This window comes from Vigna unguiculata, chromosome 4 (assembly GCF_004118075.2).
Source record: "Vigna unguiculata cultivar IT97K-499-35 chromosome 4, ASM411807v1, whole genome shotgun sequence".
NCBI lineage: Eukaryota > Viridiplantae > Streptophyta > Magnoliopsida > Fabales > Fabaceae > Vigna > Vigna unguiculata.
In genome coordinates this window covers 24,096,747-24,112,313 of record NC_040282.1, presented here as the reverse complement: position 1 = coordinate 24,112,313, position 15,567 = coordinate 24,096,747, and the positions used below count along the sequence as shown (strand labels likewise).

Sequence of the window (15,567 nt, the reverse complement as noted above, 5' to 3'; positions counted from 1 at the left end):
TATTTAAAACATAATTGGAGAAGATTACATTAACATAAAGAAGATTCCATCAACAGAAAAGATAGAAAAGACCAACTCGATTTATATAAATAGACTTAGCAGAATTCATCAGGGAGCATAGGAATCCTTTCGGGAGGCCAATTTTGGTCATCCCCTTTTATCCTAGCTTTTCACTCTCTTTTTCACGTCCTCCAATCTTTCTTCTTCCATTATTATGTTATTTTTAATTCCCATTGAGTGCTAAGCTTCTAGGATGATTCTTTTGTAATTGTTTATTCTTTCTTATTTTTGTTGTAATTTATTATTGTCCATCACTTTTATATCTGAATTAAGTAAAAGTGATGGGTTTTACATTATATCACGTTAACATATTAAATCTACATAACATAACAATCACACGAGTGAAAGGTTTTTTAATTTTAATTGAGAAGTTACTTTCGTTAAAGTTAGAAAATTTCATATGATAGAATACCAATAATTGAGAAATTACTTAAAGGTGAAAACCTTAATTGTAATAAATCAAGAGATACTTTGGTTACTTAGCTTTTAACTTGATATAAGAAGTAAAGAAAAGACATGATTAGGGATAATAATGTTTAATTGAGAAGTTATTTTGATTAAATTTACTATGATTAATCTACAATGTTCTTGCTTTTAATTGAGAATATACTTTGGCTAAAAATGAAGATAAATTAATTGAGAATTTACATTGATTAATTTAAAAATCTAATAAAATAATCAACCTATTTTCTATTTGCTTCTTAATTTTATTTTACTTAATTTAAATTTTTGACTTGTGGTCAACCACAGGTGCCTTCTTAAGTGTCAGCCTTAGGCCTAAAAACCCTACACTACACCTCTAGGTCAAAATACAAGGTCCAAAGAAAATCCTAGACAAATTGATCCATTATACAAGGCCAAAAAGATACCTATTCTACTAATTACAATAAATCACTAGCATTTTCATCCTTTCAATTCCCCCATGAGCATACAACACACAAAAACTAGAGCACAATCATAAAGGCATTCCTTCATCATCATCTTTACCACTCACGTAATTCTCCTCCGCCCTTTTACAATCCATAATTCAAATCCTCAAAAACAAGAATATAAGAAGAAGGAATCAGAAATAGGAACACTAAGAAGCATGATGAAAGTAGTTTCTTTTGGTAACGCTTCAGTTGCACACCGAAGGAGAAATAGATATGGCCAATGACGACATCGTCGGTGGTGAGTTTGTTCGATATGTAAGTGAAGCAATATCATATGCTGGAAGCTTCCTAGTTTCATGTGTGAGAGAAGGAGAAAAGGGAAAGGTGTTGACGTTAGCGAAGGCAATAATGACCATTTGCAAGAGGCTCGTGACGATGAGCATGCAAAGAGTTTTAGCTGAGTTGCCTTTGGTATTCATGTTGAAGAAAAAGAATATGGAGGGAGGATGTGAACGTCGACGACACTCGGGTGGTGACCGACGCTATCGTTAGTGTCTTCGGTTGGCAATGGGAGTGGCAATAGTGGTGGTCTTAGTGCAAATGTATGACTCGTACAAACGAGAAGATGAAAAATGGAAAGAAAAAAGAGAGAAAAAACATAAAAGAAAAGAAAAATAAAAAAATAAGATTTTTTTTTTTAAATTACACGTGTAGCCTATACGTCAACAAAGTGTGTGAACCTCTTTATCCACTTAGCATCGTCGTTAGATGCATCAACAAAAATTTAATGTCGTTCAATGAGGAAGATGTATCTAATGCATTAATAAAGTATAGAAATGTGTTAGAGCACTCTTACTCACACGAATGAACACAATGTAACTTCTATTCAAAATGATCAATGCTTTTATAAATGGGGATATGTTTCCTTATTTAAGCTTTGGCATGGACTTCTTTGATATAAGACAAACATAGCTTCTAGAACTAGGGCAACCTAGGTCATGTTAGGTGTCTCCTTGGTCTACAAGGATGATGCTTCGTACCCAAGGCCTTGAAGAAGGTCAACAAAGTGCGCTCTTAAGCCCTATGTGTTAACACAAGTGACCTTGGTGCATGGATTTGATGAAGCAAGTGCATGAGATCATGTGTGGTTGATGTAGATGAAGATTTGTTGTTGATCAAGCTTTTGATGTATTGGATTTGGAGTTATCAAGAAGATCTCAAAGCTTGAAGATTATATTGTATTCATAGACTATATGATAATAGATGTCTTTTGTGTATGTGTGCCTTTTTCAATTTGCTAAAAGGATTTTAACTAGTTAAAAGGCTTGTTGCATATAGTTATGGTATGAATGTATTCAATTAGTTGAATTGTTATTTTATCAATTAAATTCACTTAAGTCAAGAGAAATCAACAGATTTTATGGACAAATCAACCTCTTGAATTCACTTATGACCGAGCTATATTAGTTAGTTTTTCAAAGAATGGAGTAACACTTGAGATTTCTGAGCACAAAAACAATGATATGAATTTGGAAAAAATCTCCCTCTAGACTACATAGTGTGCAACTAGTGATTGAAGATCATTTGAATCTTGGAGCATTTTTGCTTGTGTTGAAGCTAGAAGAAAACATATTTTGGTTGGCTAGGGAGAGCTACCACTTAGGTTTGGTTGTTCTTATGTGTTTGTGTGGTTTCTGGTATCATTCTAGGTTTGTAAGTGGAATCTTAGTGTAGTGGATAAAATTCTTGTGATATTCAATAATTTTGGTGTTTTACTTTATTCAAAAGTGTAATCTTTGAAGAATTTTATAAAATTTTTGATATAGTATCCCTATGTGTGTGGATCCTTTCCTCTAAACGGGTTATTTCTCGAAACTAGGTATGGTAAAGAGCAGTCTTAGTGTTAGTAGTTATGAATTAATTAAGGAAACTTTTTAATGGTTTCTAGTAATAAAATCAGCCAGAAAAAGGTGCTTTTTAAAATAAACAATTGAATAATTGGTTTATATTTTTTTAATGGTTGGTGGTTTTTTACTAGAGTAGGTTGTAGTCTATCCTTACATGAACACATTTGATATTTTGATGTGCTAAAGTGAATGTTTAAAAAAAAGAAAGTGCTAAAGTGAAACATTTAAAACGCATCTCTTTGGCTTTACTACAACTTGTATTTTTATTTTAAGCTACTACAAGTTGTATTTTAACTTTCGATGTCACTTCAAGTTATATATCTTACCTTTTGTTCCTACTAACTTTAAATCAACTAACTACTCATTAACCATATTTTATATATTTTTTTATAATATACATTATGTACGATTGTTATTTATCCGTTGTTAGATAAAATTAATCACCCGCACAAAATTTTATTTTAATGTTAATATGATTAACAATAAGTGCTTGATTTAATTTTGAAATTATTTCATAATATATTTAAATATATTTTCAACAATATTTCTTCTTCTCAAATTTATTTTCTATAATTGCTTAGTAATCATTTATATATATATATAATTATCCATTTTACTCTTACTAATTATTTAATCATTTTATTTCTATAATTATTTTTTTTAATTTAATTAAATATCTCTAATAAACAAAATTATTTATGATTACATTTTAAAAAATATTTATTTTATAATTACTTTTTTGTTAATATATTTTTCATAAATTTAATAATAGTTTTTATTTTAATAATTATAAAAATTAATCTTTATATTTTTACTATCATAAGATAATAGTAATTGAAATATGCTTTGTGAAACTTAGAAGAAAAGAGAGTACATATTCCTTTATTTAACTATCTAACATGTGTGGTTCTTTTGCTACTTCCATTACCCAAGCTTCTTTGCGTACCTTGTATATGATGTTGATATCGGCTTGTAAGTTTTCATCATTATGAAGTTCGTTAAAGATATGTGTTTTCCAAGAAACATTCTCGAAGTTTCAATGGAAATCATGCATATGTTCTATATGTGAATTAGAAAGGTGTTTCTTTTGTCAATGGTTGGTGAATGCTATGGTATCCCTTGTAATATACTTTGAATCTTATCAGCCCATAGACCTTTGGTTTGGCCAAATGTTTTGTTCAACTAACTTGATTTAACTTTATACATTGTGTCAGTTTGACCGGTTGGTTTGTATATGTTCTACCAAAATCCAAAAATTGTTCATATCCTTAGTTAATAAATTGTAAATCATTAAGGGTGACAACAAAGTGAGAAACCATGCTTGCATATAACATTTTTCAGAAAGGCTCTACATATCCATTTAGTAAAATAATCAATCACAACTATTGAAAGTTTTTTCTTGCTCTTTATGAGTGGAAACGATTTAAGTACGTCCACTCCCTATGTAGTGAAAAGCTAAGAAGTATCAATTATATGTAACTTCTTTACTAATTTGGACCACAATTCTAGCATTCTTGGCATTTTTTAATGAATGTATTCGCCTATTTCTTATCGTATATCATATCTATCATGCATAACCGGTGTGTTGTTGATTGTTTATTATCAAACGATCTCACACCAATTCATTTTGTATATTAATGGCCAATGTTTTTCGTTCACTAATTTTGAGTTATCTTGTGCTTGCCATTCATTCATACAATAATTTCAAAGACTTTAGAAAAAGTAACATATAAGATAATAAAGTGATTAGGAGTATCAAAACAATTATTTGAAAGAGAAAATTTGATTTATAGAGTGTGTCTTACTATAACTTTGTTCGAAAAATACCTTCTATAAGGACAAAAGTCGGGCTAAGGAAAAAAGGTCTATCATTGTTATCCATGACTCAGGACATTACTATAAGAGTTGTGGTTTGAGAATAGTTTACTCATGCCTCATAGTGGACATCAATTGTTCTTACTAGAATTTGTTGAGGAGTCTCTAAGGAGAAGTTCAAGCTCCTTCATGTGGACTTGGTGTTCCTTGGTGAAAAAACTTTAAGCTTTAAGAAGAAATAGAGGGAAGATCCACCTATAAATGACTCTTTAATGTTTAAGTCACTAAGAGAGTAAGAATCTCTATTGAATGAATAGTAATGAAAAATATAGTTATGAGAGATAATCAATTATTATATTAAAAACAATTTATTACTTCAAAATAATCAAGTATTATACGTATGATATATTAAATAATCAATTATTATATTATAAGATATTATATCATAATTTCTGATTAGAGATATAATATAATCCGCTAATAAGTTATTATATATAATAAAATATTAACTATATTTCGTAATATATATATATATATATATATATATATATATATATATATATATATATATATATGAATTGGAAAAGGAAAAAGAAACAAACCAAATGTAATAAGAGTTTCCGACCAACAGGTTCACTTTTCTTTTCTTTTCTTTTCGTTGAACTCACGTAGAATCCATTCTAAGAAACTCACTAGCAATTGGATTCAGATTCTCACATGAAAGAAATCAATAGAATGATGTCATCTTATTGTTATGAGTCACGAAAGCACAAAAATTTATTATAATATGTGTAGGTTCCATTAGTATAATTGTTGTTTCAATATAGCAACTTGTAAAGGCCTAATGGAAGAAGAGTGAGGTGAGGAGGACTATATAAGGGATGGATATTTGGTCATGTAACCACAACTCAATTCTATTGAAATCTTGAAGAACAAAAAGTTACATAATGAGCCAGCTTCTTCTGATTTTCCTGTTCTTAGGAATTCTTAACTGTGAAGCACAATATTTCAATACCAACCCATATGATTACCTTGAATTAGCCTTAAGGTGGCCAAACTCATATTGCTTAACACACGATGGTGGTTGCAGGGAAATAGTTCCCCAATATTTCACTATTAGCTACCTTCGTCCAAGGCAAAGGGGAGGACCTGATAAGCAATATTGTCCCTCCCCATTTACTTTGCCAAATAGCACTGTTAGTATTTCTTTCATTCCCATACATTCACATCATAGCTATAACATGTTCTGTCTTTGGTTTCAAGTTTTCTTCAAAAAATACCTCAAATTTGTTAACGTTATTAAGGGTCTATATTTTGATTGTTGCTTTTCTGTATAAGTCGCTCCTCAACTTTTATGGACAAGTTATTAAGAAAGTTGAAGTGATGAAAGAAGTTTAATTCATTTTTCTTTTCTCGTACTTATAGACGTGACACTTCAAGTTTTTCCAGATGAATATTTCTATACTTTGTATACATGCAGATGGAGGTGAACAAAAATGATCTGCTAAAATTTTGGCCTGATCTAAGAACTGATAACTTCATTGAGAGCAAGTCATTATGGAGGGACCAATGGAGAAGGTTTGCGTCATGCTATAATATGTTGCCAAATGATTATATTGTTTATGCACTCAACAGCAGAAAGAGAAATGACCTTAAGAAAATCTTGACGAGTGCAGGTAATTCAATATGTTCAAATTCATGTTTATGTCTGTGTTTCACACATAAAAAGTATACAGAACAATAAATCTTAGCCCTTCTTTTGGTTTGAGTTGTTCTTGAAACCGACCTTATATAGCTATAAAATGTTAGTAGGAAGGAGGAGTTAAATCCATGATCTCTCTTTCAAATTTTACCACTAAACAGACCTTATAGTTCCTGAATCAAAGACTTAATTTATTTGGACCTTCAGCTGATCCTATACTTCGTACTAAACAAAATTTAATTAATTTTTAGTTCTAATTTAAGGAGCATCCTAAATATGAGTATATAAATGTGTTTTTATTTTGTCAGGTATTGTTGCGAGTGGAAATCCATATCCAACACGAAGGATACTACAAGCTTTCAGAAAAGCTTTAGGTGTTAATGTGGACATAATTTGTGAGCCAGATAGAAGTGGCAATGTTTATCTTGCAGAGGTTCATCAATGTGTTGATGTTTCTGGAACAACGCTTATAGACTGTGACAATAAAGCAAGAGGATGTGATGATGACCCCATCTTCCCTTACATGGGATTCCAACCAGACAAAGATCCCAATTAAATAACACTATGCAATTATAATCTCCTAAGTTGTATTACCCCTAAAACAAATACAAAAATAAGGGGTTCTAAGTGTTTGGCATGGAAATGATTATAATAAAATAAAATTTAGAAAATATTTTACCTCAGATGTGTCAAATAATAAGTACTACAAACGTGATAATAACTACTATTCTTAATTCGAAGAAAGATTACTCAAAGAGATTTTTGCGATCCTACGTTTTGTCCTTGTCAAGGCATGGTTTTATTAATAAACCTTCAAGAAAGGTTTGATCAGTTAAAATCACTTTACCAAATCCAAATCAAATCCGATCCGGTCGGACAAAAAAATCAATCCAGTAATTAGTTCATTGATTAGTAAAAGCAAGAGAATTCCAAAACTGGTGTGAACAAGCTAATATCTGATCAAACTAAATATTGTATAGAAAACGATTTAAATTATTACTGCAATAGCATAAAGTTAACAAAGGCACTATATATATATATATACTTCTTGTTCAATGGAAACAATAACAGAATATTAGGGAGCTAAAATTAAATCTTACCTAATCATTAAATTCTTGGGATGGATACTTCTCTACTCCTCGACTGAGGTATGTCCTTGTAATGTAGGCGGATTGGACAATTTGGGTATTATTTGTGGAAAAGACTCTGATGATCAAGTTAGCAAAAAAACTCTCAAAAGTCAAATAACAAATTAGTGAATTAATTAATTGCGTCACTTTAATTGCTAGGGTCCACCTATATTTATAGAGTATTAATCACATTTTAGCTTATTTATGGGCTAGGCCTTTATTGGGCTTAGTGGACCACTTATGGGCCTGTAAAGGGCTGGGCTAGGGTCCAGTGCAAGACATGTGACTTGATCTTGAGAGTTTAACCATTATTTCTTAAGTTAGGAGTAGTCAGCTTTTGGTTGTATGCTGCTTGGGCCACTATGTATTCATGATCTTTTTGTATATGATAAAGGATTATCTTGTTTCTTTTTAAGATTATTGAATATGGTGTGAGTTGATTAAGAAAACTAAGTGAAATCCCCACTAGACATTAAGATAGCATGCTATTTAAATGTGAAGGTTCATTTCACAAAGCTCAAGAGAAGAAGATGATGGATTGATTTAAAACAAAAAGGAAATGGAAAGCACATAAACCATAGAAAACTAAGAATAATTAAATGAAGAAGAAAACATAAAATGGAAAGGAAAGAAATGCTAAATATGTGAGAAGCACGCCACTACAAGGCTAGGCTAGAACCCATGGCAACCTTGAAGATGAATGAATGTGTGCTGCCACATGCCATGTAAGATAAGGCTTAAAAGTATTCACTCTCTAGGGAGAAAACTCTCAGAAATGGTTGAGACATAAGAGTGTTTTCAAAATGTTCAACCCTTGTACAAGTGGTAGAGCACCCCTTAAATAGAAGCATTTAGTGGCCTATAAGAAAATAAAAGATACATAAGGATGTCTCTACAAAAACCTAACCCCAACTTCTAGAAACTAGGTCAAATAAGGTTACAAAATGAGAGACGAAAGAGCTAATTATGGTGTGTGCAAGGCTATATTCGTTCTAGCATTAAAGGAGACTAAGAAAGTGTCTCATATGTCTCTAAAAGTGGTCAAAGTGTGCTAAAAACAAAGGAGACCAAAGGTACATAGGTACACTTGCTTTATGCCTTTTACTTTATGCTTTTTGCCCTTTCTCTCTCTTCCACCTATGCTCCATCTCATCTCCACTTCTCCACTTCTCCACTAAGGTTGCACTACATCACCCACCATAATTAACCTTACTTAAACCTACAAAACACATAAATAAGGATTAGCATGTTGGCTTAAGTCAAGTCAACTCTAGTCAACAAGTCAAACCTAGTCAAAGGTCAACAAGTCAACTAAGATTGATTCAACTAAGTCAACTTAGGGAATTTCAAACATAATGAAAAAATGAACATGGATGAAGGATTAATGAACTTCCTTTCTAAACATGCTTAGTCTTTTTAAGAATGTGCTTCCATCCTTAGTTGACGTCAATCCTTCATCAGTATAGCTAACCAATTGTTCTATTGATACTGGGACAATAAGTTGGCGGTTGGGAACAAGTGGTTAATCATATCGGCCCCAACCGCCTAGTATAGTGCACCAGTCCCCCCAGCCTTTGGCAGGATAAGTAATGAAGTCATGTCAAAGGTTTCCATACTGCTCTCGTGTTTTGCAAGGTATGTGTAGTGATAGTGATAGTACGTCTACGTCAGGGTCACGTAGTAGGATTGCAAAATCAGGGAATAAGGGTAGTGACCATCTGGTCGGTAAGAGAAGAATTTCGATGGAAGTAATTCTTGAGACTAGGGTGGATATGCCTAAGGAAGTGGCTGAGAGTAGTTTGTCGGCAAAGGCCAGATACAAGTGGGTGGCTGCTAAAGTGAGAACTTAATATTCACTCTGCAAGTGGTCCAAAATACTGAACATCTAGTTGAATTGCATACATGTCCTTGAGGAGGGTACGCCGCCAAATATAATATCATTGGAGCAGGTGAGCGTTGTCGACTGTGTCTGCCATGATCAAGGGGGGAGGGGGGGCTAGGAGGGATTCTTTTATATGTACATGTGCCATTTCTCTCAACTTCATATGCAGATTCCGTTTGACGATTTTAGGATGGGGGTGCTCCGACTACTAAACGTCGTGCCTACCTAGTTGCATCCTAACAACTAGGGTTATCTTCAAGCTTTTTGCATGTTATGCCAGTCTCTATATCTTATTCCTTCTCCTCAGTGTTTCCTATATATTTTTGATACTCGTCCAAAGAGTTTGGTAACATGGTTGTCGCTACTAAGTCGTCCGAGTATAACCATGTTAGACGCTTTCTCATAATCGTTCAAACATTTCAAGGATGACTTTTTTAAAGTTCTTGTTAAGGAGGAAGGTCGTTCACATTTTTATAACAAGGATGGGAGTACGAAGTTTCCTTTTAGTTGGACTGACAATCCTTGGCAGTATAAAGATATGAAAAAGGAGGAGTTATCGGCGAGTGATAGAGGAGTTATGGAGATCTTGGGGAGATTTAGCAATAAGCTGCCCACTAAGGGCTTAGCTAGAGTTTATTTATTTGTGCACCCTCTTGTTGATTTAAAATGTATCATTTTTTATTTTTACCACTATGTTTTATGTGAGAGAGATAACCGTTTATGTTTATGTTTTAGGTCATATGGCTCAATTAGGGAAGAAGAACCTGAACTTGTTTAGGGCTTTGCGCAAAGAACAGGCCGAGAAGGCCAAGAATGCATGGAATACTAAAGTTCCCAATTTGCAGGAGTCATTAGTTGATGTTCACAATGGGTCTAAGAGGAAGGCCTCTGCTCCAATTAAGCATGGTGTTGGAAAGGAGCTGAAGAAGGTCATGAGCATGTTGTTGGGGCTGAAATCTTCTTCTAGGACGAAAAAGCCTGAGGCATGAAACAACTGTGCACCGTGATATTGACATTTATCTCCCAGAATAAGTGATTTCCTCCATGGACAACATGGAGCCTAATGCTATGATTAAAACCATGCTTAAGTTTAATAGTAAAGTAGTGATTCTTGGCTGCAGAGTGGGCACTTTGTTACAAAAGGAATTGAAGGGAGGAGGGAAGGCCAAAGTGGAGGAGCTTCGAGAAGAATTAAAAATCCAGTTGGCCAAACATGAAGAGGAGAAGGCAGCTTGGGAAAAAAACGTGAGGAATGGATGTCTGAAAGGAAACGCCTAGGTACCTTGTAGGTTCGGTGCCTGGGTTCATAGAAAAAGATGAGTATGAAGATCCAAGAGCTAGAAGAACACCAGGAAGAACTAAAGGAGAAAAATAGCGGCCTTGAGAGCAAACTTGAGGACTTGAAGAATCACATCATCCAAGAGCACATAAATGGTTTCCACAAGGGTTTGAGGTAGGCGACCTTCTTTTGCAAGGAAATGGACGCGACAGATTCAAAGTATGAAGTTAACAAAGATGTCGTAAATGGCCGCTTCGTGGATGAGGTGGATTAAAGTACAGAACAAGTTGAAGAGGTGACTGCCACTGATGGTAAAGATCCTGTGGGTGAAGAGGACGTGGTGATGGCAGTGGAGGCCGACCCTGCTGTTTAAATTTTAATTTGATCATATTTTGGCTTTTGAATCCAAGTTTGTAATAATTTGCTCATTGATTACGCTAACGAACATCATTTAATCATTTGTGCTGTTTTTTAAAAGTATTAGTCGTTTGATATATTTGCATATATGTTTTGGGATGCCTTCATTTTCTTTTGCTTTGAATATATGTCGCTTAAGATTTGTTTGATGATATCTTATGTCTGCAGATTGTGATTGTGTATGATTTGCATTCGACCGAGTCCACTTATTTTGGTGAGTGGTGGGGAATTTTGAGGATTTTATTTTGTTCGACCCATGACGCTTACTTTGGTAAGTGGTGGGGAACTTAATAAATTATTATTGTTGAGAGATTGTTCGACTCAAGCTGCTTACTTTGGTAAGTGGTGGCGAACTTAATGGATTATTATTGTTGATAGATTGTTCAACTTAGCCCTCCTACTTTGGTAAGTGGTGGGGAACTTAATAATTTTATGGTTTAATCATGTCCTTGGTCCCCATTTTGGAGGCAAAATCTGAATTTTCTACCCTTATTTCTAAAAGTCTTAATTTAGTCCCCTTTTTTGTTAAAATGTCTCAAATGTGTCTTTTTTGTTAAGTTGGGCTAGACGACATTAATTGAACAGTGACATGGCAAGGTTGACAAATGGTGGAATTGTGACAAGAAACAGAGCACAATGACGTGGAAGCTAAATTGGGATTAGGGTTTTTAAACGTTGGGAAAATTGGGGATTCTGTCATTCAAACCTTGCAAAAGAGTGGATAATGTGAGAATGATGCTTCTTGAATTTGGGGACAACCATGCTCATACCAACAACTCCAATTTCAAGTTTGTTTATACTTCAGGGGCACCTGTGTACTTCGGTGTTCTGAATAACAACTCTAACCCATATGGCTCTAGAAAACATCCAAGTGATAGTAGTACATCTTTAAACCATTCTACATATCCTTGCCCTTAGAACGTGGGAAAAATACTAATTGGTCCTTAAAATTGTTTGTGCACACAAATAAAAAGAAATATTGAGTTCCATTTTGGTTTTTCTTTTTGGCGAGTAAACTTTTAAAGGCATAGTTCCTCATTTTCTCTTTGGAAATGTTGATAGCTCTTTTATGTAGATCCTTACATGTTGAGAGTTGTTCTTTAGTAGAATTAGTAGTTGTGCCTCTTCAGGTTGACTCTTAAATCTAATTTCTATTTGTATAATTATATACAAATTCTTCTGTACCAATATGAAGCTTATAACAAAATTGTTTCAACAAAACCCCTTGTAAAAGTGTGAGTTAAGCTATTTATAAGATATAGCTTCTACCTTGTTATTGAACTTACTGTTAACATATTTCTGCCCATACTTTCTCTAGTTGTATCCATCATCAGATACTCGCTCAACTGCGACGAAAAGTCCACTACCTCTATTGTCAACTTGTGATGGTTGAAGCCTAGTCGCTATGATGCTCCTAGGATTCAGTTCATCCAAATCACCTTCAACACGAGCATTAGCTCCCGAGTTAACAATTTGAATAGGAGATAATAGACTTAATTCATTTGAAGGACTTCTATCTCATTTTTATTAATGATGATGATGAATCAAAAGGTTAAGTTTTTCCTGCACCATCTATTTGAATAGATTTTTCACTTGCATGATTGTCAGGGTCTATAGGAACCTTAAATATACGAAAAGCATTGTGTAAGTACAATGTAACTAGTAATCTTTAAAATAACATCAACCAAAACAAGAAACTTGAAATCAAATCTGGGTCCAGTTAACATTGCAATATATTTAAATAATTATCGCTATGTAGCACAGATACTAATATGGACATGACACTTTGACATGTGTAATCTTTAATCTTTTAACAAACTAAGTTAGATCCCTCACTTTTACTATAAAAGCATGGATCTTCATTTATCCATAAAAAAATTCATATGGAATCCAACCCTTTAATGTGCTCAATTCAAATTGTGAGGCAGCTTTGGGCATAAATAAAGAAAAACAACCTCTAAGATGATGGTAACAAAAGGAAGATAATTTCTGTTGATGCACTACGTTTGGTACATAGGTGCCCCTAAAGTATGAACAAACTTGAAATTGGAGTTGCTGGTATCAGCATGGTTGTCCCCAAATTCAGGAAGCATCATTCTCACATTATCCACTCTTTTGCAATATGACAGAATCCCCAATTTCCCCAAAGCTTAAAAACCCTAATCCTAATTTAGCTTAACTATTATTTAAAAAAAAGTTTCTCCTTCCACGTCACTGTGCTCTATTCCTCGTCATAGTTCCACCAAAGGTCAACCTTACCATATCACTGTTCAGTTAACACCGTCTAACCCAACTTAACAAAAAGGGCACATTTGAGACATTTTAACAAAAAAGGAGACCAAATTGAGACTTTTAGAAATAAGGATACCAAATTGAGATTTTTCCTCCAAAATGGGGACCAAGGGCATGATTAAACCTAATTTTATTATTCGAGAGAGTGTTCGACCTAGGCCGCTCACTTTGGTAAGTGGTGGGGAACTTAATAATTTTATTATTTGAGAGACTGTTCGACCCAGGCCGCTCACTTTGGTAAGTGATGGGGAACTTAATAATTTTATTATCTTGTCGAGAGAGTGTTCGACCCAGGCCGCTTACTTTGGTAAGTGGTAGGGAACTTAATAATTTTATTATCTTGTCGAGATAGTGTTTGACCCAGACCGCTTACTTTGGTAAGTGTTGGGGAACTTAATAATTTTATTGTTTTGTCGAGAGAGTGTTCGACACAAGCCGCTTACTTTGGTAAGTGGTGGGGAACTTAATAATTTTATTATCTTATCGAGAGAGTTTTCGACCCACGTCGCTTACTTTGGTAAGTGTTGGGGAACTTAATAATTTTATTGTTTTGTCGAGAGAGTGTTCGACCCAGACCGCTTACTTTTGTAAGTATTGGGGAACTTAAATAATTCAACAATATGTTTGTAAAGAACCCACCTTTTATTCATCATCTTGGGGTGCCTCAGTAAAAATTCCCCGGCCAAAACCCTCCTTAGGGAAAAAATATCGTGTGAGGAAAAATAGTACACCTAGGGTTACATGTTGTTAATTTGTTTACATTCTTGGGTTCAACTGAAGTAAAACTTAAGATGAGATACATTCTACGTGTTCGGTATCTTTTCCTCTGATAGTTGCTCCAACATGTAGGTGTCTCCCCTTGAATCTTCACGTATCCTATATGGACCTTCCCAATTAGCCGACAACTTGTCGTCTTTCTTTCTTACGATGCTAGCCATTCTCCATGCTAAGTCTCCTTTCATGAACATTCGTGGATGGAGCTTCGATTTGTACTTCCTTACCACTCTTTGTTTTGTCGCCATGTGTTTTGATCTGCGTTGTTTCTCGAAGTTCTGCGTTTTTTCTCAAAGTTTTGTTGATTTACGTCGTGGTCGTATATTTGTCTTCTTAAAGATGGTTCCCCAATCTCGACTAGTATCATAGCTTCTATTCCATATACTAAGTTGAAGGGAGACTCATTGGTGGCAGACTGCGGAATACATCTATAAGCCCATAATACTTCAAATAATTCCTCCGACCACTTCCCTTTTGCTCCATCTAATCTTTTGCGCACCTCGACAAATATTACCTTGTTGGCGGCTTCTCCCTATCCATTAGTTTGCGGATGTTCTACCGAATTGATAATATATGTTGTAGGATTATCTTGTTCCTTTTAGAAGATTATTGAATATGGTGATGATTATTAAGAAAACCAAGGAAATCCCCACTGAACACTAACTTAGCAAGCTAACTAGATGTGAAGGTTCCTTTCCAAGGTTCTAGAGAAGAGAAGACTGGATTGATTCAAAACAAATAAGAGTGGAAAACACATAAAAAGAGTAAAAACCAAGTCATACACACAAAGGAAGAAGAAAGCATAAAATGGAAAGGAAAGGAATGATAAAAATGTGAGAAGCATGCCACTACAAGGCTAGGCTAGAAGAAGCCATGGCAACCTTAAAGATGAGTGGATGTGTGCCGCCACTTGAATTAAGATTCAAGATAAGGCTTAAAAGCATTCACTCCCTAGGGAGGAAGACTCTCACAATGGTTGATACACAAAGCTGTTTAATTTCTCCAAAATGTTAAACCCTTGTACAAGTGTTAGAGGTCCCCTTAAATAGAAGTGTTTGTGGGGCTCTTAGTAAAAACAAATAAGCTAAAAAGGATTACAATGCAAAAACCAAAACATAGAGTCTAGAAAGTAGGTCAACAAATGAGCACATAAACACATTCTAGAAGCCTTCTTGGCCAAGGCAAGGTGGATGCTCCTTTTAAATGTTTCTAGACCTCTTGGTGGCCAAGGCATGTGGTCATCCTTTCTAGATGTTTCTAGAAAGCTTTGCTCCTTCTCTTTCCTCCACATGTGCTCTCCACAAGCCATCTAAATGTGTAACATCCCTAGGGAATATTACTTAAAAATAAATAATAAAAGAAATAAATTCATTAATAGTCATCTCGGTAAGAATCCCAACGCGGGAAAATTTCAATTTATTAAGATAGCGCGCCAAA

General features: G+C 34.3%; 1 protein-coding gene across 1 annotated transcript; it reads left to right on the top strand.

Moving 5' to 3' along the window:
• Positions 1 to 5,547: 5,547 nt before the first annotated feature.
• LOC114181420 (ribonuclease S-2-like) lies at positions 5,548 to 7,039 on the top strand. Its single transcript, XM_028067871.1, has 3 exons — positions 5,548 to 5,850; positions 6,135 to 6,330; positions 6,665 to 7,039. The coding sequence occupies exons 1-3, from the start codon at positions 5,602 to 5,604 to the stop codon at positions 6,910 to 6,912; spliced, it is 693 nt and encodes a 230-aa protein (XP_027923672.1). The 5' UTR covers positions 5,548 to 5,601; the 3' UTR covers positions 6,913 to 7,039.
• Positions 7,040 to 15,567: the final 8,528 nt, after the last annotated feature.

Bases quoted from the DNA above. Each gene is read 5' to 3' on its own strand.
- LOC114181420 (XM_028067871.1), top strand. From the start codon at position 5,602: ATGAGCCAGCTTCTTCTGATTTTCCTGTTCTTAGGAATTCTTAACTGT. The intron at 5,851-6,134 runs GTTAGTATTTCT...GTATACATGCAG, and splicing joins TTACTTTGCCAAATAGCACT to ATGGAGGTGAACAAAAATGA. The intron at 6,331-6,664 runs GTAATTCAATAT...TTATTTTGTCAG, and splicing joins GAAAATCTTGACGAGTGCAG to GTATTGTTGCGAGTGGAAAT.